The sequence below is a fragment of the Salvia miltiorrhiza genome, chromosome 3 (assembly GCF_028751815.1).
Source record: "Salvia miltiorrhiza cultivar Shanhuang (shh) chromosome 3, IMPLAD_Smil_shh, whole genome shotgun sequence".
Classification (NCBI taxonomy): domain Eukaryota; kingdom Viridiplantae; phylum Streptophyta; class Magnoliopsida; order Lamiales; family Lamiaceae; genus Salvia; species Salvia miltiorrhiza.
In genome coordinates, this window is record NC_080389.1 from 39,947,801 (window position 1) to 39,975,234 (window position 27,434).

Consider the following 27,434-nt stretch of genomic DNA (forward strand, 5'->3'; position numbering starts at 1 on the left):
GGGTTCGACGTCTTGCCAAGTCGTTGCTGCCGTTCTCAAAATCCGGCAAAGAAACAATGGCTCCCATCGTGCATGGCTAAGACTACTACTTTACCCCTTTTCTCACTTTAATCAGTACTGTCGCCGTCTCCGCAGCCGCAACACCAAATACAACCGCTGCACCTGCGTAGCTCTAAACTGTTGGCGAGTTGCCGCCAAACCAAGCCATATTTCTACACCACGCATCACCGAATCAGATAAATTAATTTTTCCCAACCTGTAATGTCTCCTTATCATCTTGCGACAAGAGCGAAAAACAAAAACAAATATATCAATCCCGCCGAGTTCTTCGTCAAACAGCAACTGAGCTTTGGGTCGCATAAGAAGTCTATGTTGCAACTGGCGAGCTGCCCGTCTCTCGCCGTTCTCACAATTTCGAACACAGCCCAAAATCTCAACACGGACAGTCACCTCTGTCTCCCAAAGCTAAGTTCCTTGATATCTTTTCTCTTTGATTACGTAGTGGAATTTTCAAAGCATCTTGTGTTAATACTATAAAATCAAAGTATAAAATCAAAGTATGCAAAGGAAAACTTGAGACAAAGTCCAAAGTATTCAAAGGCGCAATTCAAAGTATTCAAAGTGAAATAAACTCGGAGTATCCAATGCATATTCAAAGTATCCAAAACAAAGCTCATCTAGCCCCTTTTCTCCTATATGACCTAGTCTAGCATGCCAAATCATGTAATTTTCTTTTGAGACATTGCCACAATCACCAACTAAAGTATCTGCTACCAAGTAATATAGACTTGATTTTCTATACCCCTTCATTATTACTTTAGACTCTTTCATAATATGGAGATTTCCAAATTCTGATTTCCAGCTATAGCCTTTAGCCTCTAATGTTCCCAGAGATATTAAGTTCCTTTTTAACTTTGGGATGAACCTCACATTAGACAATATTTTGATAGATTCATCATGCAATCTCAATTTGATATTGCCAATTCCTCTAACAACACATACCTGATCATTGCCCAGTAGAACAGAGTCTTTATCCAGCCTTCTAAAATCAGAAAACCACTCCCTTCTTGGACACATGTGGAAGTTGTTGTTGGATTTATATACTGAAAGCATGAACGTTTTACGCTTGTATACAATGATTCATGTGTTCACTATTTTATCTCCTATCCGATTGTGTTCATGATTGCATATGTATGTCCTTTATCTATATATAAGTAGATTATATGGTGATTAACAGATCACAGAAGGTCATATAATTGGAATAAACTTAAGAGATATAAACTGATCACAGCCGAGATTACTCTAGGACGAGTCGTTGGTCTAGGCTGCTAGGGGTGGGAATTTCGGGATCGGGTAATCGGGTACCCGATACCCGACCCGAAAAAATCGGGTACCGGGTACCCTATACCTAAAAAATTAGGGGTCGGGTTCGGGTTCGGGTATTTAGGGTGTTAAAAAATCGGGTATCGGGTATACCCGAAATACCCGATTTTTTAATTAAATGTATTTAAATTATATAATTAAATTTAATTTTAAAAGATCTGAAATTGAAGTCGGTTGACTTCAAGTCTTCAATTCCCCTAATTTCTTATTTCCCTAATTCTCCTTCCTTTCCCTATTTCCCTAATTCTCATTCCTTTCCCAGTTTCCCTATTTCCCTTCAATTCCCCGCCCGGCCTTCCCTTCCGGCCGCCCCACTCGCCGTCGCCCCTCGCTCCTCGCCAGCCCGTCATCGCTCCCCTGCTGTAATTGAAGTCCCAATCTCAGCCCTAAGTAATCCCTCCCCTGCTGCCGCCGCCCCCACTCCAGGGCAGAAATCCCTCCCGGTCTCCCGTCTCCGATGAGTCGGCGCCCCTCGCCGCCCGTCATCGCCCAGACCAGAGTCAGTCGCCGGTGAGGAGCTCGCTCCCAGTCTCTCCCAGCCACGACCCTCGCCCAGTCGCCCCTTCTACGCCTTCTTTTCTTCTTCTTCTTCTTCTTCGAATCTTTTTTTTTTTTAAATACAGATTTTCTATGTTAATGTTGAATTTGCTGCTTTGAATTTGGTCATTATCTCATTGAATTGGAATTGATTTCTATGATTTTCTGTATGAATTTCGACTGAATTCATTTGAATTTGCTGCCCTGCTGCTGCTTTGAATTGGCTCGATTTAGGGGAATGGCCTAAAAACTATCGGGTATTAGGGTACCCGAATATCCGACTCGGGTACCCGAGTCGGGTATTAGGGTACCCGATTTCGTTTTCGGGGTCGGGGTCGGGTATAGGGTTTAGGGGATTTTCGGGTTCGGGTACCCGATTTTTTCGGGTAGGGTACCCGAACCCGACCCGATTTCCAGCCCTATAGACTGCAGTATAGATGGAAATAGTTTATCTTGCCTATTTGTCTATACTGGTATGTCATAACGTATTGATAGGATCACAGTGAGATGTATTCTTCTATCTAACATAAGTGAAGAATCAAGATCTCAGTGACTTAATAGAATCTTAATACTAATAAGATTTCAGATATATATGTTGATTCGTGTATCACTTTGATTTACTATGGGTGAGAGTTATATATTAACTTGAGTACTCTGTATCTTGGGTGATAGCGGTCAATATATGATAATTGGTTATCTGTATTAGTACCCGTATCCGGTGTAGGATAATGACATCCCCTTAAGGAGCTCAATAAGGTTTATTGCGTTAAACCCTGCAGGTTGATTAAGTTCAGGCGCAATAATAAGGTTTGAGTGGTACTGCTTAAGGATTACAAAGAGATTAATTAATTTAAGCTGTCAAAGCTTTAATTAATTAATGGATGTCCGATATTTTAAATACGGAGATTTAATAAGTCTAAATACAAGCCCCGACTCATCATCGGTAATAAATGGGTAAGTCGGTATTGATTCTCTAGTGGAATGAATTAATACTTATGAATTAATTATGATCTGGGCTGATCATAAGAATTAATTCATTAGAGGCCCATCTTTATGCCTTGTATCTGATCCCTGGATTGGCCCAAAGTCTCCTGAGCCCAGTAGGAGTAAAATTTGCCCACTACAGTTGTTGGAGCCCTAGGACTGTGTTTTGTCTTTAAATACAGATATCTGCTCTCAGAATAAGACACACAAAAATTAAGGTTTTAGAGAGAGCAGTAAAGGGCACCGATTTCAAGGTGGTCGAATTCTCTGTGGGAGTTCTCATAGTTCGTTGTCCATCCAACGTTGGGAATTGAGCGTGATACAGTTTAGAAGGTCAGAACTGGAGTCATTCGATTCAGCTGTCAACAGCCTCTGCATCACTTAAATTAATAGGAGCATGTTAGGAATTAGTCGTTGTATGGTGAATTATGATATCCGAGAAACGATCCACATGGGGTTAAATCCTTCAGCTGCAGCCTGAGTCTAAGATCCAATGCTACTCTACCTGCTCATTGACCACGTTCAGTATATCTGCAACCTCCACGGCTTCTGCTACATCAGCAGTATTATGTGATTTGTTATTCTCTGATTGCTTCTTTTTCCATGTGAAGCAATCCTTCTTGAGATGGCCTGGTTTGTTGCAGTGATGGCATGTGCGTGTTTCCTTTCCATCAAACTCTTGGTTCTTGGTTTGATAGCCTTTCTTTGCCTCCTTGTCTGATTTCTTTCCCTTTCAATTCTTGGATTTCTTAACATTCATGGCTTCACTTTGAGGATCTTGCTTTTCCTCATTAACCTTTTGCAATTCTTTGGCCCTTAACGCATTCTGTACTTCTTCCAAAGTGATGAAATTTTCTCTATCGAATAGCATTGCATCTTTGAAGTGCTCAAAGCTTTTAGGCAACACATTTAACAGGATAATTGCCTTATCTTCATCATCGATTTTCAAATCATTGATGTTTTCCAAATCATCAATGAATTTATTGAATTCATCTAGTTGATCTTTAATACCTTTTTCCTTAAGAAACTTATATGAATACAATCTCTGTTTCATATATAAACGATCTGCCAAAGATTTTACCATGTATAATGAGTCTAGTTTCTTCCAAACCGCAGCAACAATATCTTCTCTCGCAACCTCCCGAATAACTTTGTCAGCAAGGCAGAGTATAATCGCGTTATGCGCCTTCTACATTTTCTCATCTTGTTCAGCCTTCTTGACATATTTAGGAAAACCCTTTTTCCCTTCAAGCGCTTCAGCTAAGCCTTGTTGAACTAGCATAGCCCGCATCTTGATTTTCCATAGGGCATAATTGATCTTTCCATTTTATTTCTCCGCATCAAATTTTAGCGAACTCATCGTTGTGAGTGCGCTTCTAGTAGAAGGCTCCAATTTGTTAAACAAATACCGATCTAGCTCAAGATAGATGAAGAACACAACAATCCTAACAAACTATCAACACCAAATTTTACGTGGTTCAGCTTATGAATAAGCCTACATCCACGACAAAGTTTCTTTTATTGATCAATCCAATGAGAACTTTACAAGATCGAAACGATGAAGATGAACAGCAAAAGAAATTCTCTCCAGATCTTACCACTCTTGTTGAACTCTTCTTTTTCCAGTTACAGTCTCTCTCAATACATCAAGTCTCAACACAAGAAAGAAAACCTATACTTATACTGCTAAAACATCACTCATAAGCACAGCTCAAGAAAATTGTTATAACTAACTTGAAACTTGTCTTGCAATGCAGTCCTTGAAACTTGGATATTTGTTGAATACCCCCTCCATGCACATGTGGAAATATTCATCAAATTCACAATTGTTTTCTCCATATTATAGTTTTTTTTGTAATTTTTTAAAATAATTTATTATTATTATTTTAGTTTTTGTACTTTAAAAATAATAAAAATTAAAAAGGTTATTAAAAAATTACAAAAAAACTATAATACGGAGAAAACAACAAAAGTAACTATTTTTTTTTTGAACCAAAAATTTTAAATTGAAATATTTTTAAGTATTTAACTATATTTTGTCCGAATATATTATGTTCAAATAGTATTATTGTTAAATATATATATATATATATATATATATATATACAGGGGCGGAGCCAGGGGGGGCAGTGGGGTCACTGGACCCCCCTGGAATTTCCAAAAATCCCAGGGGTATTTTAGTAATTTTACAAATATATTTAAAAAAAATAAAAAATATTAATTTGAGAGAGAGAAGAGAGTCCAAGGAGGCAGTGGTCGGTGGTTATTTTGGAAGAGAGAGAGAGTTGCTAAATGGGCTGCTGAGTGGGCTTATTCTTTTAATTAGAATGGAATTGTTTCCTTCTTTTAATATGCGAATTCAAATGATATAGTTTCATATTTGAGATGAGAATTGGGATGAGAGTATATATAATAAATATATATTAATTATAATTTAATCGGTTATTCACATAAATTTATTCCAGTGTCCTTCCAAAAAATAAAACAATAAATTATCGTACTAGTTTAGTGATGCTAGACGATTAATGTGGTGGTTATCTCATCTGCTATAATAATAATTCAAATGCATTTACAGACAATATTTATGGTATGATGTATTATGTATATTGTGACAGAACAAAGGTAATGTTGCTAAATGGTAAGGTATGTCTTTTCTAAAGAAAATATATGCTATAATTTGAGACTTTTCTAGTTTTCTGCCCCGTTTCTGTAGAGCTTGCAAATGATGATTTTGGGTATTGACTTTACAATATAACTTGTGCTTGGTTATTAATATGCTTGCTAATTGTTATATTGGACTTTTTTTTTAAAAATAATTATGTTTATTTTTTTTAACTTGCTATATAATTTAAATAACATTATAATTATATTAATTATTATTATTTATTTTTTAATTTTTTTTATTTAATTATTATTTTTTTGAAAAAAATTTTTTTGGACCCCCCTGAGTCGAAAGTCTGGCTCCGCCCCTGTATATATATATATGTGTGTGTGTGTGTGTGTAATTAATGAATTGTTTAATGATGAAATCTTCGTTTGTTTTTCTAGTTACCGAGCTTAAATGAACGAAGGAGTTGGAGAAAGAAATCCAATCATGTCAACGAAAATTATTCTTATCTTTGTCAACTTATTGAATCATTATATTTTATTAATTTAGATTTAAATCATATACTTATATATAATATGAATATCATTGTGTATGATGATGATGGTGTGCAAGAGCAAGAGCAAAGCCATAATGAAATTAATAAAATTGAAATGAAAATGAAAGGGCATATTGAAATATAGGCATTATGACATCCAAATCAGCATTCCACCTTTGGATGTCATTTTTATTTTCAAAATTATAATATCGCAACTCAGAAGTGGAGCCTTTTGACTTTCCATTTTCCAATCATCTTCTTCTTTTATGCAAACCCCATTTCTATCTTTCTCCAAACCAATATTTATAACCAGACGCCAAAATTACATAAAATTATAGAATAAATCAAATCACATTATTCGATCCTCATTATATATAAAACATTAAATTACCTTAAGCATGATCCATTATTCCTTTTAAACCTTTTTATTATATTAGTCCAACAAATTGCATGCATACTTTGCTAAACATGAATAAATGTAAAATTACAGAGACCCAATTCATATTCGAGTAAAAATATTATTATCTAAACATGATTAGACTGCTAACTGAGTTATTTCAAACATAATCATGTAATTTGATGTGTATATGTATTAATAATCTCTCTCTCTAAACCACTATTGCATGATCCATATCAATTATCATATTCCTCTACTGTTGCTACTATTCTCCAAAACCCCACGCCCCCTACGCGCACACACACATTTATATATACTAGTCAACGCCTTCAGCCCACCAAGACCAAAGAAAAGCATTCAATTTAAAAACAAAATCGAAATTTTTATTCTCAACTCCCGTCACCCTTCCCAAAGTCAACTCTCTCTCTCTCTCTCTACACATTTATCTTCGTCCCATCTCTCTCTCTCTTCTTCAACTCCAACACCAAACCGTGAATTCTCTCTCTCCCCCCTTCCTCTACTAGAGAAAGAGAAACAAGAATTGAACATTTCCATCATCGCATAAACAGAAATGGGAAATGGAATCGGAAAGCTGAGTCTGTGCTTCGCCGGAGACGCCGGCGAGATTTCCCGGCGGCGCAACGACGTGGCAGTGTGCCTATCGGAGCCGCTGGACGAGGGGTTGGGGCACTCGTTCTGCTACATCCCGCCCGACCCTCTTCACAAAATCCAATCTTTGGACGACCCGTCAACCTCACAAACGACGGCGTACCGCACCATCTCCGGCGCCTCCATCTCCGCCAACACCTACACCCCTCTCTCCACCGCTTACACCGCTTCCGACTCAATCGACAAAGCTTCCGCCTTTGAAAGCTCCAATTTCTTCTCCTCAATCCCGCTCCAGCCAATCCCCAGAAACTCCATCTCCACCGTCAAATCCGGCCCGATCCTCAGAAACTCCGGCCCGATTTCCGGCCAGATTGAGCGCGGGTTCTTGTCCGGGCCCATCGAAAGGAGCTTCATCTCCGGCCCCTTAGAGAATCAGTACGATCAGCAGCTGCAGAGGTACAAGCCCAAATCTAAGAAATGGGGTTTACTCAAAAAAATTGCCTCCAAATCTTTCTGGGGTTTCTCCAAAGAGTTAGGGAAAAATCATCATCACCAAAACATAGAGCACCACAATCACATCCCATCAAGTAGTAGTAATAGCGGCAACAGCAGCACGATCACGAGCCACAATTTGAGCACAGATATGAGCTTGATTGATGAAAACGACGACGTTGGGGACGAGTCTTTTGGTAGCCAAAATGTGCAGTGGGCGCAGGGGAAAGCAGGGGAGGATAGGGTTCACGTAGTCATCTCTGAGGAGCATGGATGGGTATTCGTAGGCATCTACGATGGATTCAACGGCCCTGATGCAACTGATTTCCTCTTAAATAATCTGTACTCAAACGTGTCTAAAGAGCTCAAGGGTTTGCTGTGGGCCGATTCTTGCGAAAACACGGTTACTGCAGCTTCTTTCATGTCCAAGAGCTTGGACAGTAAGGAGAGGGTGGATCTTGACAGGAGGTTGAGGGAGAAGCTCAGCAATTTAGGGCCGGATGGACCCGTGAATCATTTAGGGGTATTGAAGGCCTTATCCGAGGGGTTGAGGAAGACGGAGGCCTCCTATTTGGAGATATCGGATATGATGTTGTTGGAGAATCCGGAGCTGGCTTTGATGGGCTCCTGTGTGCTTGTGATGGTGATGAAGGGGGACGACGTTTATCTGATGAACGTGGGGGACAGTAGAGCGGTGTTGGCTCAGAGAGACGACGTTGGGAGGGCGAGGAAGGATAGCGAGGAAGCGCTCTATGGCTATGAGTATGAGAATGTGCACCATTTGAGTTGTTGTCAGCTCACAATGGATCATGCCACTTGTGTCAAAGAGGTACAATTTTGTTTTGATTAAGCTTGGATTGGATGTTAATTAATTAGCCTTTCTTGGTACTCAATTTCATGGTTTTTTTGGTTGTTGCAGGAGGTGAGGAGGATAAAAAATGCACATCCTGATGATCCGGCTGCAGTCATCAATGACAGAGTGAAAGGTTCCTTGAAGGTGACGAGGGCATTTGGAGCTGGATTTTTGAAACATGTAAAATTTCTCACATTGCTTCTTCTTCAATGTTTCTTGCTGCTTATTGTGTTTGTCAACCTTTGCATTTCAAACTTGTGTGAATGGCTTGAAACTTTAATAGACTTGCCTTGCCTATATGTAGATTGGTTCTTGAATTTGATATCAGCTTTCAACTTCTGTTTCTGTAACACCATCATGAATCAAAACCTTTCATTCTTTAGATGTATTTTGATTCTTAAATTTGAAAGCTTCTGTAGTGATGGTGCTTTTTCATGCTCGTGCAGCCTAAATGGAACAATGCACTTCTAGAGATGTTTAGGATCGACTACGTTGGAACCTCACCGTACATCATATGCTCGCCTTCTCTCTGCCACCACAAGCTAGACGCCAAGGACAAGTTCTTGATCCTATCTTCTGATGGCCTTTACCAATACTTCACCAATCAAGAAGCCGTCTCAGAGGTTGAAACGTTCATGGCAACGTTCCCAGAGGGGGATCCGGCTCAACACCTTGTCGAGGAAGTCCTGTTTCGTGCAGCCAAGAAAGCTGGTATGTCTCTAGAAAACAAAACATCTATTGCAAACATGCTAATCATCTGTTTTCTCTCAAAACCTAACAAATGTGAAAACCATTGCAGGTATGGAGTTCCATGAGCTTCTTGATATCAGACAAGGCGACAGACGGAGGTACCACGATGATGTCTCGATTATCATCATCTCCTTCGAAGGAAAGATATGGAGATCATCGGTGTAAGTAGTATTAGTGAGTATAGATACAGATTAGGAAAAAGTGCATAGAAAAGTTTTACAGTGTTGGAGAGTTGTTTTTGAGATATGAGAGCAAAATATAAGTGTGGAAATACCTACCAGTGTGTGTAAATTATGTGTATAAACTTGAGAATTTTGTAAGTTGTGGTGCTATCTTGAAACTAAACATTCTTGATCAAGAAGTACCATTCATACACTATTCAGCTCTAATACTAATTCTTTTGTTCTTTGCAATCTGCTAATACTTATTCTCTTCTTTGATCTCTCTCTCTCTCTCTCTCTCTCTCTCTCTCTCTCTCTCTCATTAGTGCTTGTTTTGTATCGGCCAAGGCACTACCTTGATGATAATATTCTACACAAAAGTCCACGATAATGAAAATCTTAACACCTCTTATTCTTTTTTTTTTAGTCTAAACACCTCTTATTCTTAAATTATAGAAATTGCATCTGAAAAGGTAAAGTAATGTGGTCTACTTATATAAATGCAGAAAAGAAAAAAAAAATGTGGTCTAATTATAAATCACTCTTTATATAATCAGGGTAGATCCATGATTTAACATCAGGGAAGCTGAATTTGTTAAACTACAACGTCTGAAAATATTTGCACAGAGGTTTGGGTGGGAGCTCCAAACCAATTTTTTTGAGCATTTCGTACAGTTCATTTTCATGCATATTTTTAACCCACTTAATATAACTTGCAGAGATGGCATGCGGTTGCACGTAAAAAGGAATTATTTTAATGAATAAATTGTTATGCGTGTAAATTTATATTATATTTTATTTTATAGCAATATTTATCATTTTAATGTATTTGTTGAATCAATTATTGATTAATCTATACTCATAAAATTAAAATAAAATTTTAATTTGATTTAATTAAACATCACCTAATTTTGTCTTCATATTTATTTTATAGGTTTCATCTTAATTAATTTTAATTCCAAAGATTGTAGCAAAATTAAAATTGTTATTCTTTGTATTTTTTAATTCTAAATTATTAAAATTATATAATAAAAAATAGTAACTTATATGAAGAAGAATCCTAATGGATATTACTACTTAAATAACTATTAAAATATAAAGGATAAACCATAATATATTAAATTACACAATTGACCTTAAATTAAGTATATATATGAAGGATATAATAGGTAAATCAAATTTTGTAAAACAAGTCTCTTTTATAATAGGTATAGATAAATAATTGTTCGTAATTCAATTAATATAATGTTAAGCAATTAACATGGATATTATAGTTATTAAAACAATGTTCTTAATTCAACATCGAGTACATAAAGACATACTCGTAATTTTACTTTAACTTGAGGATTGAATCAAAGTCAACATTAAAAATTACTCCCTCCGTCCCGCGAGTCTTGATACGTTTGGGTTCGGCACGGGAATTAAGGAGTTATAGATTAGTGTTTTAAGTGTGTAATTAATAAAGTATAAAATTGATAAAGTAGGAGAGAGAAGGTAATAAAAGTGATAAAGTATGAGAGAGAATATAATAAAGGTGATAAAGTAGGAGAGAGAAGGTAATAATTATTACCAAAAAAGGAAACGTGTCAAGATTCGTGGGACGGCCCAAAAAGGAAAACGTGTCAAGATTCGTGGGACGGAGGGAGTAACTAAGAAAAGGAAAATATGATAAAATAACATAAATTTAACAAATCAATATAATGTTAAGAAATTAGCATGGATATTATAATTATTAAAACAATATATTATATTTGTTCTTGTATTTCTTATTTATAAACACATATAAATAATGAAAAGCGATGCACACTTTTTTAGGTTATTTGGCATGATGGTACAATGCACGTAAAAGTATTGAATTTAAATTATATATATGAAAAATAGATAAATTTCATCACAACTTCTAAGAATCTTATATATTCAACTAAAACGTTGTTATCATGAAAATGCAAGAACTTTTGCAGAAAATGTATAAAGTACTTGCACAGAACGTACAAAGTAAATGCATTTAACATATAAAGTAATTCATCTATAATAACATTATATGTTAGTGCATAATCGTAGTGCATCTACTTTATATATTCTGCGCAAAGTTTATAACGTTCACATGATAAGAAGATTTATGTAAGAATAAACAATACTTAAAATTAAAAATAAGGACCAAAGATAAAATAAAATTTATGGAATAACAAATAATTTTATAATAGTAATAATGATACATAAATGAATAAATATAATATATCATATTATATTATTGACCTTAAAATTGAATATTTAACAGGGATGTTATAGAAAACTAAATTTTATAAATAAGACTATTTTTATATAGGTCTGGATCAGATAGAAATTAAGTACTCAAAATATAGTTTCCATGATAAATTAGTAACTAGTGGCTACAGTTTTTTTTCAAAAAAAAGAAAGAAAAAGAAAACCATAACTCCACACTCAAATTAGACAGTTGACTTCCAACAGAAACAAACAATGAAAATATGATGCATAATCCATGATTTGTTGGAGGGATGATGCAGGAACAAAATGGGGCAGGTGTATGATTAATGCAAATGGGTGCCAAATATTATTTAAATAAAGATTTAGAAAAAGTAATAGAAATATGAACAAGTTAGTCGAGGTTCATGCAACTTAATTAAATATTTGGGGCAATTGCTTGTGGTTTTGGTATCTCTGACATCTCGTGACTTTTATTAAAATTTTAATAAAAAAGTTTGGACTGTAAAATTTAGTGTCAGCATCGATTGTGGGGAACTGTTGTAATTGATGGTGACGGTTGTCTCATTTCAGGCCTAAAACGTTAAATACCTAATCCATAAATATTTGTGACCCTCTCTATTTGATTAATTTCTCAAGTAAGGACCAATCAGGCTTCCTACATTTTAGGAAAGTGGTTCTAAATTTGGATGAGAAAATCAATTTTCTACCTTACATGGCCACGAAATGAAATGGAAAAGTTGAATGTAATTAAAATCATGTCTTTATGAATAGCTAAACTGATGAAGTGATGAAAAGTAGTCCTTGAAAATATCACATTGGAGGCCTTTGGTTTTAGTGACAAGGCATGATTGATAAAATAATTCATCTTAATAAGTCTGTGATTGATAACTCGACCTGCATCTAATCATCTAAATGAGTGATTGTTTATCACGTCAAAGTTTGGTGAATTATTTAATCAACCCTTCAATCCTATCAAGCATATCAATCCTATTTATCTCATCCATCAAACCGAACATCTCATTCAAAGGGATCGGGATTTTACCACTTTTACTTTGTATTGAACAATCAAATTAGCTCCAATTGATTCCCAATTACATAATTTCAATTAAAACTAATCAATTACCCAAACTTGATTTGTGTTCGATATGTTCAAAGTTTGCTTAAACTCAATTGAATAACCAAGCAAACAAACTCAAACACACTTGTTAGAAGATCAATAACCTTTCAAAGTTGAATAGCAACACCTTCCACTAAATTCGATTTCTTAATTATAAACTTAGTTTCAAAGCCTTACGTCACTAGCTAAGAAGTTTATAAGTCAACCCCAGATTAACATTTTTCTGTTATAAAAATCAAGAGAAAAAAAAGGCAGATAATCTGACATCAAAATAACTGTGTAGAAGGGTATGAATATGAATATGATACAATAATATATCAAGTATAGCTGGAAAGTCATTGTCACAATCCAAACATCAATGCAAAAAGATTATGTCATTTGCATGTAGCCGTATAATGATATATTGAAAATTAGAGGGTTGACCACTGTTTATTAATTGGCAACCCGTGAAACATCTCATTTCTTGAAAGTTGATTTTTATTGGGTTAATTGCCCATAAAATATTGAACTTTCATCTAATTCTGGTTTTGCATACAAACTTTGAACCGTGACGTGATAATTACTAAACTTTTGATTTTATCTGATTTTGTTACTAATCCAAATTCCGGCCAAATAGCAAGCTAATATATAATATGGTGTGCCAATTTTTTACGTGACGTATTTATTATTGCGTGACAATTAGTTGACAAAATAATATTTTTTATTTAATTTCTTATCAATAAAAAAAGAACACAAAGCAAATAACTCAAATTGTCAATAATTTAATATATTGAATAAATTCGATAATAATAAGGGGATTCTTCGAATTCAGATGCATCAATCAAAGAACATTTTAATTATCAATAACTTAATATATATAAAATTTATTTAGCTAAGTAATAAAGTTTATTAAATTTTCATTATCTAAAGATTAATTTTTTTTATAAACTATATATATTTATACTATTTGAATGGTTCTATTTTATATATTGGAGTAATCAGTTGTGTAATAGTGAACTAGAAAAATTTGATTTAAACTTGAGAATTAAAAAAAAATACTACTACTATTATGATTTGATATATTAAGTTATTGACAATTTGGGTTATTTGCTTTGTGTTCTTTTTTTTATTAATAAGAAATTAACAATAGATACGTCACGTCAAATATTTGCAGGTCATATTAGCTTGGTATTTGGCCGGAATTTGAATTAGTAGCAAAATCAGATAAAATCTAAAGTTTAGTAATTTTCACGCTACATTTCAAAGTTTGCGTGCAAAATCAAAATTGAAAGAAAGTTCAGTATTTTATGGACAATTAACCCATTTTTTTTACTTTTCTTTTCCTATCAAAATATTAAATGGTAACGGGCGTTTACTTTAAAAGGATTAGCTTTGATAAATAAAAATAATAAGTCTAATTTCTTGTTTACTTTGATGAGTTAAAACTTTGAAATATCCAAAGATCTTTAATTATTTATTTCATTTGAGTTAGTTTTACTTGATTTGTATCTCATCAAAAGAGTGAGATTAGAGAAATCTTACTCTAAAGAAAAAAAATACTTAAATCATTTCTCTTATCAATCATGTAAAATAAACGTCTTATTTCAAAAGCTATATAAGGAGTGTGGTGAATACGCGCTACACGTGTAACGGGTAGGATCTTTGGCTTCGTTGAGTCTCGAACAACATAGCATCTACAAGACCAATAATATATTTTCCAAGAAAGCAGGTTAGCTCTGTATTCCAGAATAAACCTTACCTCATAATTCATAAATACAGTTGTGAGTGCAATCTAGAATTTATCATCTGTATTGAAATTTAGAGCCATTGACATCAGCAATAATATATATGGCAAAACACACACACACAGGTTTCAAAGTCATGCTGCATGTGCGAAGAACATCAGCAAAGTGGTTACACTCAGTTTGATCTTATCAAGTCATAAAATAAAATAAAATAAAATAAAATAAAGGAACTAAATTTCATGACATGAAGTTACATGATGATCAGTCATATACAAGATTTTTTTTTTTTTTTTTTTTTTTTGAGAGCGTCGTATACAAGATTTCGAAAAATCGCAGAAGGTTACACATTTCAAACCAAAAGAAGTTGCAGATTTCAATCTCACATTCTTCGTTAGAGAAGCAAAGGCAGCAGCATCTACAACTGGTCCTGGCTCATGTTGTTAAATCAATCTTAACAGTTACTGTGAGAAGCGACGAGATAATAGCGTACCCGATGTAATCTTGTAATTCTCAACCAACTGAGAGATCTCTGTTGTAGCAAGTAGGGTTGCAGGGGAAAGGACAATCAATTCTTATCGCTGCTTCTCTTTCAAAGTACCAATCACCTACTGTTTCTGCAATTGTCTGTTTAACAAAGAGTAAAAGAGACAATTACTGGATTTAGTGGGAACGAGTGGAGCTGAATAGAGGTATAGATTGATTCAAGTCATCATGGACAAACACGTTGTCTCTGAACAATACTTAAACAAACACAAGGAATGTGTAAATTATTAATAAGAAAAAGACTAACTTTGTTGTTGATTCTAGGAGATGTGGGTGAATGCCATGTCTCAGCTGCCCATGTCTGGCAATGGATAAAACAAGAATTTATAAACATTCCCCATTTCGGATTTTTCTGAAATCTATCTAGCGTCTTGAGCAATGAATTTCTGTAACCTGCGTGCACAAAAACTCATTACTGGCATCAGAAGTTATAAGCTTTTGTGCTAATGTGCAGAAGCTGAGACAACTTTAAGAAGGCCGGCATTGAGTTAAATCCGGATTGGACAAATACAAACATTGCATCCACTAGATAATACAACCATCACCACTTTTACGACGAATACAACCATCACTTTTAAGTTCAGATAAGCAGGTAACTTTTCTCGATGGCACATACATCAATGGATAATTTAAATATAACAATATAACACACTTAAAACATATTGACAACCTAATTTCCCCCATCAAAATTAGTTACAGGGACTCGAGAGAAATTTCATCTGAACCCATTTTAACTGCCAGCAAATTTAAATAATCGAACATGCGTCTTTTTTGCACACATTATGACTATGAGCAGTGAGATATATAGCTTATATAAGTACCATGGAGTACTTCTAGCTGGTTGGAATCACAATTCCAAATATTTAGCCTGCACCTGAGCCAACTGCGATGAGGATCCGAAGATTTAGGCACCAAAATGTTTGCTATCTGGAAGAAAATATAAAACATGTATTCATAAAATGTTAAATATGTTGAATAAGTTGGTAATAAACAAGAAAGTACCTGCCAAAAATCATATGCTGGTTGAACAAAGAAGAGAGGGGTCTTTATATTTCCTATAAATTCTTGAGGAAAGAAACACTACCACCAGAAACGTTAGGCATTCAAAATTGAGTGATGATGGTCCTTATTTTAAGGAAATAAAGAGAATTTGAAGAACAATGATCAACCAAATATTTACAGAAGCAAATGCACCTTAGAGGGCTCGCCAGATCTGGCAACGCAATCACGGTTCAAACTTTTCGTAATGCCCTGCAATCAGGTCAGGTAAGGACAAGTTATTTGACTAATCTTCAAATTATTATGTTAGAGTAAAGGGAAATAATATTTAGATATCGAAACTAAGGAATGATAGTTCGCAAAACAAAGAGAAATCCGAACGAGAAGAACTCTCGCTATTTCAAAGCAACTAGTGCTAGACCAAAAATCAAATCCTAGACAAGTCCCCCTGTGAAGGAGAGAGACTTCTTTTATTTCCTAGCTTGACTTCTAGGGGAAGTCAATAGTAGCTTCCAAGAGAAGCTTAACTATAAAGTGGGCTTGCTAAGCCCAAGCAGGAACTAGCAGCCCAAAATTATATTTAATTAAAACAGACTATGCTAACACTTAAGAGATAATAAACAGAGCAGCTACACGCTCGCTATCGACCTTCTACGATAAATCTGCTCTCTAACAATTACTCCCCCCTTCCAAACAGCCTTGTCCTCAAGGCTGAAGTTAGGAAACTGCCCAACAAAATCAGCCTCATCAACCCAAGTAGCATCATCTTCACTCTTTCCCTTCCATTGCACTAAAATTTGATGAACTCGATCACCATCTTGCCAAACCCAATGATCACGCAGAGCCCATTCTGGAACATATTCTGGATTAGTCTTCCAGAGCTCATTGGGCAAAGTGGCTTCAGCAGGATGATCACCAATAACAGCTTTCTGTTGAGACACATGAAAAACAGGATGCAACCTGGACCCATCTGGAAACTTCAAACGATACGCAACAGCACCGAGACGTTCTAGAACATCAAAAGGCCCATAATACTTAGCAGCAAGTTTGGCATTTGTGCGCCAAAACAGGGATTGCTGCCGATAGGGTCTGACTGACACTGGCAGAGCTCCTGATTTTAGGGGAATATGGTGGTCAACCCCCCTATGAGGAGGAAGCCATGTTGGAGGAAACATTACACTAGGAAACTTTGTCATCATCTCCCCTTTCAGCCAATCACTAGCCTCAGTGGATCCAAATCTAACCCAAATAAACCACTTCGCCTCGACATCTTCCAATTTGCTGATTTGGTCAAACGTAATCTCCCTGCGTACCGAGGCTGACTCTCCTCTGAGCTCTATCTCTTTTCCATGATTTTGAAATTTCATTGTTAATTGTTGCCAATCCGCTCGCACTTCTCCAAGGGTAGCTAACCATGAGATGCCTAATATTAAATCCACTCCACCCAATTCGAAAACAAAACAATCCACTTTAAATTCGGTTGGTCCCAAACTAAGCAGGATATTTGAACACCGACCCACAATTGCCGCTTTTCGGCCATCGCCTAGACTCACGGATGAGCGACCTGTGCTATCCACTTTCAGTCCGAGCTCCTCTGCTATGGACCTAGATATAAAGCAATGATTTGCACCACTATCTATCATCATGAGGATTTTATGTCTTTGTATCTCACCAGTCAATTTCATCATCTGAGGCCCATCAAACCCTCGTGATGCTTCGTGAGACATTTCCAAAACTTGGACTTGCGGCTCCTGGTTTGTATTTTCATGCACCAACCCTGTTGGCAACGATGTTTCAATCTCTTGCTCCCTATCCTCCTCAAGCTCAGAAACAATAATAACCTGCACCGTCTTGTCCGCACATCGATGGTTCGGAGCCCATCTCTCATGACACCTGAAACATTTTCAGGCAGCCCTTTTAGCCAAATATTCACGTTGTGATATCTGCCGGGAAGGCCTAGGTGAGCTGCTGCTTGAATTGTAGAAACCCGACGCTTTTCCGCCAACTTCCGAAGCCTGGAAAATCTGGCTCTTACTCTGCTGTTGTCCCCGGCTCAACGGTGCTCCTTGAGAACTCCACGAGCTATAATTTCCCGTTGAATTAAACCGAGTAGAAGCCGGAATCAAAGCCTGACTGTTTTCTCGCCACGCATCAACCTCTTGCTCAATTTCCTTGGCTAAGTGTATAGTATCGGATAGTGTCCTCGCATCATGAGAGCGAATTTTAAGCCTAATATCTTCTCGTAGTCCGTTGAGAAATAATCCTAGACAATACGTTTCTGCAAGTCTCAGCACATGACTCAATCGAGATATAAAAGTAGTGACAAATTCATTTACGGTACCAGTTTGATGAGTTTGAACCAATTTCTCGAATGGATTGGCCATCGGGTTACTGCCAAACATCCGTAACATCTCTAATATGAAGTGAATCCATGTGAGATTAGGAGCATTCGCTCGAACCCACTGGTACCAGTGTAGTGCGTCACCCTCCATTGCAATCAGGGCTACCTCTAACTTGTTTGCTTCTGGCGTCCCATGAATTTGAAAATATTGCTCCGCTCTGGCAACCCACGCTTCGGGGTTGGAGCCCCCAAACATGGGCAGATTAACACGCGCCGCTGCTGCGTATGTGTCCGTCGAGATTAAAGTATGTCCGGTGCTGCCAAACCCTGGCGTAGTAAAAGAACCTGCCAGCACACCACCAGCAGTTGAGTTGGCGCCAAAGTATGCTCCTAGTTGGGGGATAGTTGACGTTCCAATTGCCGAACCTCGACCTACACCGAAGTTGCTGCTAACGCAGGGAACTGGACCGTACCCTGGCGGAATCTTGGCCTGGATGCCGTTGAATTCTCCAGAAGCACGGCTGGTTGGCATTCCTAACCTGAATTCGGGCGACATCCCGAATTGATAGGGCCCCCCGGGCGGGTTGTTCTCCCCCACTTGTCCAGGAAAGGCCCCACTTGGCGGGTTGTTCTCCCCAACTTTTCCAGTAGAGTTGGCGCTGAAATCACACCCCTTTGTCCTTCATCATCGTTTTCATCATGAGCTGCAAATCAATCAACGTTTCATGTGTTGATTCGTGCAGTGCCCGTAACTCTTCCATCTCCTTCTTACGGGTTTCATTCCCCTTCTCCAACGTTTCAACCTGACTATCCATCGCAATTCGAACCTTTGAACATGTCTCAGGCATAAACCGATCCGGCAGGTCGGACCAATTTGTTAAAGGGGAATAATATTTAGATATCGAAACTAAAGAATGATAATTCGCAAGACAAAGAGAAATCCAAACGAGAATAACTCTCGCTATTCCAAAGCAACTAGTGCTAGACCAAAAATCAAATCCTAGACAAGTCCCCCTGGAAGGAGAGAGACTTCTTTTATTTCCTAGCTTGACTTCTAGGGGAAGTCAATAGTAGCTTCCAAGAGAAGCTTAACTATAAAGTGGGCTTGCTAAGCCCATGCAGGAACTTGCAGCCCAAACTTATATTTAATTAAAACATACTATGCTAACACTTGAGAGATAATAAACAGAGCAGCTACACGCTCACTATCGACCACCTTCTACGATAAATGTGCTCTCTAACATATTATGCTCATCAGACGCACACCATTTAAAAGATAAATTAATTTTCCGACAAGGTGAGCTGTAAGATGGGAATAACTACAATAATAAATTAATTGTGTTTGATGCCTGCTGAATGCCGGAACAATGGCACATCCCAGTTAGCCATATCATTTCAGAGAATTGTGGACCTTTCAAAGAGATGGGTCATGTTTTAATCCACGAGGCCAAACTCCATCTATCAGACAGTGGGTAAATGTTGAGGTTTCAATGAAGGGAAGGAGTGAAATTCAATATCATTCTTTATTTAAATCCCAAAAGGTTCAGGAAGAGTCTAGCTTCTTTATAGTACTTGACCCTTCCCAATCTGATTGTTATACTAGAGAACAAGTAGTATTGTAAGTGAAAGAGAGATCCCTAATGCAAGAAACTGTCACAAAAAAAAATCATACAAAACAATTAAAAATTGGCAAATACAATCAATAGGCTATGAAGTTTTGGATAGATAACCTGGAGACGAACAACATCATGATAAAATGATTCGATGCTGTGGTTTCCAGCAATATCTTTCCTGTAAAAGAATTTAAATATGACAAACAAGGCAAATAAAAGAAACAGAAAATCCTCATACCAGACTTCAGTATTTGTGAATAGATGCTAATTAAGCTAAGGGACTTATTTAGAGGGTGTTTGGCTGAGCTTATAAGCTCTTTAAAACAGCTTATAAGCTGTTTAGGAACTTGTAAGCTCCTTCGAAGCGTTTGCCAAATTAAGCTCCTAAACATCTAATAAGCTGTAAAATAAGCTCCAACAGTTTATAAGCTCTCTAAAAGATCAGTTCCACTACCCCAACATTCTTTCATTATCTTATATGCAACAATCAATTTACAAATATTATTAAACTATATTAGACCATGGCGCACATATGTCAGAGGAGCAAGAGCGGTGGTGAATTATAGTGGCTGAGACGATCCTACTTTTATGTTTATACTTATTATTTATTAGTATTATTTATTTGAGTCAGTTATTGTTATTTCTTACTGTCAGTAGTTGGACTAAAGGCCTGTATGTGTGCATAAGCTTTTAGGGTTTCCTTTTTTTTTCTATATAATAATAATAGCAGTAGTATAGTTGGAGTTGATCATCTTGATCAGAATATTGTTTGGGCAGCGTTTTGCTGTAGGCCTCGGTTGAGGAGTTCTCGTTATTCAATTATTTCCATTCTGTTTTCTTCGTGCTCCACCTTTACTTAATGATCAATCAATTGGTCCGACCTGCCATGGTTAACACACGAAGCGACGAAGCCCGATTGGCGAGCATAGAGAAGGTGGTGACCGAGTTACAAGCTTCCCTGACCAAACTCAGCTCCACGGTTTCCGAGAACCGTCGGGGAAGGCTATTGTTAGACCGTGGCGCACATATGTTAGAAGAGCAAGAGCGTTGGTGAATCATAGTGGGTAGACACTTTTACGTTTTTATGTACTCCCTCCGTCCGCCAAAAGTATGGCACAATTACTATATTTGGCGTCCGCAAAAAGTATTCCACTTTCCTTTTTAAGCCATGGTCCCACCATCCACCTTTATATTTTATCCTTACAAACACTCTTTATTTACAAAAAACCCACCCCAAATTCAATCTCAACCACACATCTCAAAAAGTGGTGGGACCCTTTCTCCACTACATCAACATCATCACCAATTTTATTAATCTCCGTGCCCAGCCAAAGTGCCATACTTTTGGCGGACGGAGGGAGTATTATTTATTGGTATTAGTTACTTGAGTCGGTTATTGTTATGTCTTATTGTCAGTAATTGGGCTAAGGGCCTGTACGTGTGCATGAGTTTAGGGTTAGGGTTTCCTTTTCCTATATAACAGGCTACAGTAGTATAGTTGGAGTCCATCATCTTGATCAGAATATTGTTTGAGCATCATTTTGTTGTAGGCCTCGGTTGAGGTGATCTCGTTATTCAATTATTCCCGTTCTGTTTTCTTTGTGCTCCACCTTTACTCTATCAAACTATGATTTGTTATTTCCATCATAATATCTTTTCAAGTTCATCTCCCTTCAATTTTCTCTCTCCAGCTTATAAGCTCAATTATCCACACACTTTGACAACTTATAAGCTCTTAACTACATCTTATAAGTTGTTGGAGCTAATAAACTCTTTAAAATAAGTTTAGCCAAACACCCTCTTAGTCAACAGACAAGCATTCAACCATCTATCTAGAAAGTAGAAGCTAAGTGCTTATTACTTCACTAAGAAAACTCAGTCAACTGACTACAAGCAAGCAATTTGCAATATAGTAGTTTAAGCGACTTTTATCAACAACGTATTTGGGACGAAAGGAAAACTCTATTCACCCTCTCTAGGTGTTCAACCTAATACTTGGGAGCAAGGTTTGCTATGCTAAAAAAGGAAACCTTGTTCGTTTCATCAATTTAAAAATGCCGATTTGCAATCCCTATGTTGCCATATCTAAAAACACCTTATAAAATAAATTGCAAATTAAAACTTGAATTACAACCACAATATGCACCGCAAAGTCCATTCCTCTTATCCAGCATGTATAAAACTAGGAACCATTCTTTATTCAGGATATAATAATTAGCAAATAAAATGGCGCCACAGACATTGTTTGCTATTGTTTATGTCCAAAAAACAATGAGTGAAGCAAGGGGGAAAAAAATCCTGCAAAATTGGGCATGAGAGCAAAATAAAGAGCCACTGACAGGTATCAGTTGGTAACTTGAACCCATGTCTAAAATAAGTTACACAGAGATGTGCAGAAGCAAAATCAATGAAAAATAACACAACAAAATAACAGTCAAAGAGGTAACTAGAGAAAGTGAAGCACATACTCATTAAGGAAAAAACCTGCATCTGCCAGACACTTCACATCTGTATCTTTTGGAAGGAGATCCCGAAAGTCATCACAGTGTATGAGAATGGCCAAACCACCAGCAGAGCATCCTGTGAGAAGGGCCTGTGAAGTTGGCATAAGCAATTGTAAAACCTAATACTTGCAATAAATTGATGCTGGCAACAATATACATTTGATTTATCAAACAGATAAACCCGTCAAATTGTTTTGAATAATCAGGCTGGCAAGGAAAAAGACTCAGTATAGGCATCATGTACTCAGCTTATGATATCATTCAAGGATATCAAGTGAACTACAAGGCAAATTCAAACTTGAAATAGCAATATTTGAGATGAAAAAAACTAGATTTCTCAAACAGTTATACAAAACATATATTTACACAGTTGTAACTTATATCCAGTCTAACCCCCCCACCCCCCCAAAAAAAATGAGATTATGAACATAAATGACGAGACAAATTAACTTTAGCTACCTGTCTAGCTTTAGACATTCCGATTGTCAATAGCTCATCCATAAGTGTGTCCCAGATAAACTGACCTCTGAAGAAAAGTTCTGTTCCATTCTGGTACATAAATGAATAGAGATGTAATTAAACTACTGCCATCACATTGTTTAATGCTTCCCCGAAAGGTGTGGTAGATAGTTGCATGATAACTCTAATCCATCATCTTTGATATGACTTACTTTGAACTCGGTATCAGGATTACTGGAAAATGATGATCCATCACAATACTTTACTTTCACCTTGTTCCAGTTGAAAAAATCTGAAAGATGACCAAAGCATTAATTGAAGGAAGTAAACAGAAAAAAGTCAATGGCTATCATCCATTACAATTATATAGATCCACATCAAACATATTTTGGGAGTGGAGACAATTATATTGAACTCGACCATGATATTAAAGAGCCATATGAAATGCAAAACTTAAACTTAAAATATATGCAATATATTTTACAATCACAGTTAACATCATACCGGGATTCTGAACTTGATCATGGCTCAAGATACCCAAAAACTGATCTTGTTTGGCCATATAAGTTGATGAACCTAATTTTGTTCTCTTCCGAGCCGAACAAGATGTTATATTGCTACACCATCCTCCACCCTACATAGCAACACAATACTCAAATAAGTAGTTGATCCACAACAAAAAAAGTCCATAACAATGAACATCTAACTATCATCCCCCCCCCCCCTCCCTCTCAATATGATCACCATTTAACTTTGTTCTATTTGATCAAGGACATTTCATTTTTCACTACTAAGTCTTGTAGGCTAAACCAGGTGCGGAATCCATCATAAATTTGCACACATACACATCATTCCCACAAAATATTATTCATGCACAATTACAGCACGTAAAAAGTAAATAAATAAACCTCAACGTGAATTAGCCAACTGTCTGAGCCAGATCCAAATCCTCTCTTTAGATGATAACCAGGCAAACTCCCGTCCAAACAAACTGCAACCATTCCGCGTTGAATCAAACACACACACGCGCGCGCGCGCGCAGAAAAACAAACGGAAATGATGCTTACAAGCAGAATGTCGCTGCGCTTTGGACAGAGGCGTGAAAGGCACCCACTCTGAAGCTGCTGCCGAATCTATTACGTCTGTAACTCCAAATGTGTGCGAGATTTTCGGAAAAGGAGAGAGGACGACGAGGAAAAAGACGATTGCAGCGGCGGCGGCGGCAATAGTCAGCTCCCGCTTCCATAATTTAAGCCACCACCGCCATCGGAAGTCGGCGGTGACGCGAGGAAGGCGGTGGTGATTAGGCGACATAGGATGTAAGGAAGTCCAAGATGTGGAATCTCGCTAATGGAGGTTGTACCTTGGGGTACTACCATGGAGATCTTGGACCCCATTTTGTAAACCAGTTGACTATCTACGAAATTAAAAGGAGAGAAAACTATTCCACGTTAGGCAGAAAAAGAGCAATTATGCCACGTTTTTCATCATACATTTGAAGATTAAAGGGGCATGTTTTGCAGCGGGCCTAGAAATAAAATCAATCGCTCCTTATGCCAAGAGTAGGGCTGGAAAAATGGGCCGAAAATGGCCCGGCCTGATGGGCCCGCCCGACCCGTCCGTAATTTTGGCCGGGCTGGGCTAGGATTTTCAAGGCCAAAAAAAATATTGGGCTTCCTTGGCACGGCCCATGCGGCCCGCCGGGTCACCCCACTACAAGAAAACACGCGGTTAACGACCGAAATTAACGATCGAAATTTTCGGTCGTTAATTTTGCGGCCTTAACGACCGATTTACGACCGTTTAACGACCGATTTTATTTTTTATTTTTTAACGACCGAAAATTCGGTCGCTAATTATTATTTTAATATTTTAATATTTAATTTTTCTTAACGACCGAATTTTCGGTCGTAACATATATTTTTTTTTATTTTAATTATTTTTTTAATTTTAACGACCGAAAATTCGGTCGTTAATATATTTTTTTTATTAAAAAATATTTTTTTAAAAAAAATTAATTTTTTTTAAAAAAAAAATTAATTTTTAACGACCGAATTATTCGGTCGTTAATATTATTTTTTTATTATTTTTTTAATATTTTTAAAATAAAAAAATATATTTTTTTTAAAGACCGAATTTTTCGGTCGTTAAAATTATTTTTATTTATTTTTTATTTTTTTATTTATTTTTTATTTATTTTAATTTATTAATTTATTTATTTTATTTATTAACGACCGAATAATCGGTCGTTAATATTATTTTTAAAATTTTAAAAAATTTTAAATTTCATTTATATTTTTATTTATTTTTATTTTTTCATTATATATAAATATTTAATTATTTTTTAGTAATTTTCTATTTAATTATTATTTTCAAATTATAGAGATTATTTTTAATTATTTAATTATTATTTTTCGATTATTATTTAATTATTATTTTCTATAGAAATAATTAATTATTTAATTATTATTTTTCGATTATTATTTTATTTTTATTTTTCTATTTCTATTTAATTATTTTTTATTAATTTTTTATTAATTTTCTATTTAATATTATTTTTAATTATTTTACAAATTTAATTATTTTACAAATTTAATTATTTTTTATTAATTTTCTATTTAATTATTTTTCGATTATATATAAATATTTAATTATTTTTTATTATTTTCAAATTATTTTTATTTTTATTATTTAATTATTTAATTATTATTTTCAAATAATAATAAATTATTAGATTTATTATAATAAATTATTAGACTTATTAGATTTTCTAAATTATTAGATTCATAATAATAAAATTATTTTTCAAATATTAATTTTATTAATATTGATTATTTGATTTAATATTGATTTTGTTGTATTGATTATTATTTTTCACTCATATTTTCTTTTCTTTATTTAATTACTATAATATTAATTTTTTACTATTTTAAATTCGATCGTATATTTATCGTAAATGTTTAATGATATTTTATATTATCTCGACATATTATAAGGTTATGAATGATTAATGATATTTTATATTGAATTAGAGTTTAAATGAATTAATAGGTACTATATATATCAATAATACGAGTGTTCTGTACTGGTGACTACTCGAAAAGAACTCTGAGGTTAAGCGTGCTTGACTTAGAGCACAAGTAAGATGGGTGACCTACTGGGAAGTTCGTCAAATGGTATGCAATTAAGGTCAAAATACATTAGAAATACACTAAAAATATTTGTGGGATACAAAGATATATATATATAAAAAAATATATATTTTTTTAGAAAAAAAAAATTATTTTTTTTATTAATTTTTAACGACCGAAAATTCGGTCGTTAAAAATAAAATTTCGGTCGTTAATTAAAAAAAATAAAAAAAAATAATTTTTTTTATTTTTATTTTTTATTTTTTTTTCTCTTTTTAACGACCGAAAAAACGGTCGTTAAAACTCGGGCGACGATGCAAACAACGACCGAAAAAAACGGTCGTTAAATCGGTCGTTAATAATATTAACGACCGATTTTTGGGTTTTAACGACCGAAATTTCGGTCGTTAGAGCCGCATTTTCTTGTAGTGCCCGGCCCGCGGCCCAAAAAGCCCGTCGGGCTTTCGGGCCTAAATCGGCCCGTCGGTATAGAAGGTGAAAATTTCGAAAATTTATATCTCCTCCCAAATTCCGATCGGCCAATCCCAATGGACCCAACCCAATCTAAGTCCATTTCTTCAATTGACGACAATGACGAATCACAGTCTAACTTAGGATTTAAATTATCAATCAACAATCAATATTAAATTATTTGTACTTGAAAGATTTATTTATTTTTGATTATTTTTTGTGGTTGTTCTTTGATTCTAGTTGATTTGATCACTGTATTAATTAATTTGTGAATAAATCGTTTTCAGTTTTTGCAATTAGTTTTTGTTTTTCACTTGTATTCATATTGTTTACATTTAGTTTTAGTCATATTTGTTTACATTTAATTTTAGTCAATTACGTAATTTAGATGTAGATTGTTTAAGGCCCTTTTTGTTTGATCGAATTTGTCTTCAATTTTTTTCTTTAAATTTAATTTAATTTATTAATTTTTGGAACTAAATATATATATATATATATATATATATATATATATATATATATATTATATAGGCCAAGGTTCAATGAAGAAGGCCTAAATGTAAGAAAGAAGAGAGAAGTAATCTCATCCGTTGATCTTATCTAATCTAACGGACATGATTTGTTCACGGCATGTTCAACGGATTTTTTCGTTGAACATATGGGGGGTCGAAACCCAGAACCCCCAAAAATATTGTATATGTTCACGAATGTTCAACGAAAAAATCCGTTGAACATGGCGTGAACAAATCATGTCCGTTAGATTAGATAAGATCAACGGATGAGATTACTTCTCTCTTCTTTCTTACATTTAGGCCTTTTTCATTGAACCTAACCCTATATATATATATATATATATATATATATATATATATATATATATTAATTTATCAATTTTTGGCCCATTTTGGCCCGACCCGCCCGGCGGCTCATATAGGCCGGGCTGAGCTTCATTGTTCAAGGCCCGCTGGGTTGGGCCGGGCCGACCCGGCCCGCAAGG

The 27,434-nt window shown here is 35.7% G+C and overlaps 2 protein-coding genes across 2 annotated transcripts; one reads left to right on the forward strand and one right to left on the reverse strand.

The window, feature by feature from the left end:
- Window positions 1-6,791: 6,791 nt before the first annotated feature.
- Window positions 6,792-9,561, forward strand: LOC131016673 (probable protein phosphatase 2C 4). The gene is made up of 4 exons (XM_057945381.1): window positions 6,792-8,374; window positions 8,465-8,578; window positions 8,845-9,109; window positions 9,198-9,561. The coding sequence occupies exons 1-4, from the start codon at window positions 7,016-7,018 to the stop codon at window positions 9,311-9,313; spliced, it is 1,854 nt and encodes a 617-aa protein (XP_057801364.1). The 5' UTR covers window positions 6,792-7,015; the 3' UTR covers window positions 9,314-9,561.
- Window positions 9,562-14,533: 4,972 nt separating this feature from the next.
- On the reverse strand, window positions 14,534-24,304 carry LOC131016674 (pectin acetylesterase 5-like). Its single transcript, XM_057945382.1, has 12 exons — window positions 23,903-24,304; window positions 23,744-23,826; window positions 23,340-23,469; window positions 23,048-23,127; window positions 22,836-22,925; window positions 22,341-22,465; window positions 19,990-20,050; window positions 16,114-16,170; window positions 15,922-15,999; window positions 15,741-15,846; window positions 15,167-15,312; window positions 14,534-15,000 (listed from the first exon to the last, which is right to left on the reverse strand). The coding sequence occupies exons 1-12, from the start codon at window positions 24,147-24,149 to the stop codon at window positions 14,887-14,889; spliced, it is 1,317 nt and encodes a 438-aa protein (XP_057801365.1). The 5' UTR covers window positions 24,150-24,304; the 3' UTR covers window positions 14,534-14,886.
- Window positions 24,305-27,434: the final 3,130 nt, after the last annotated feature.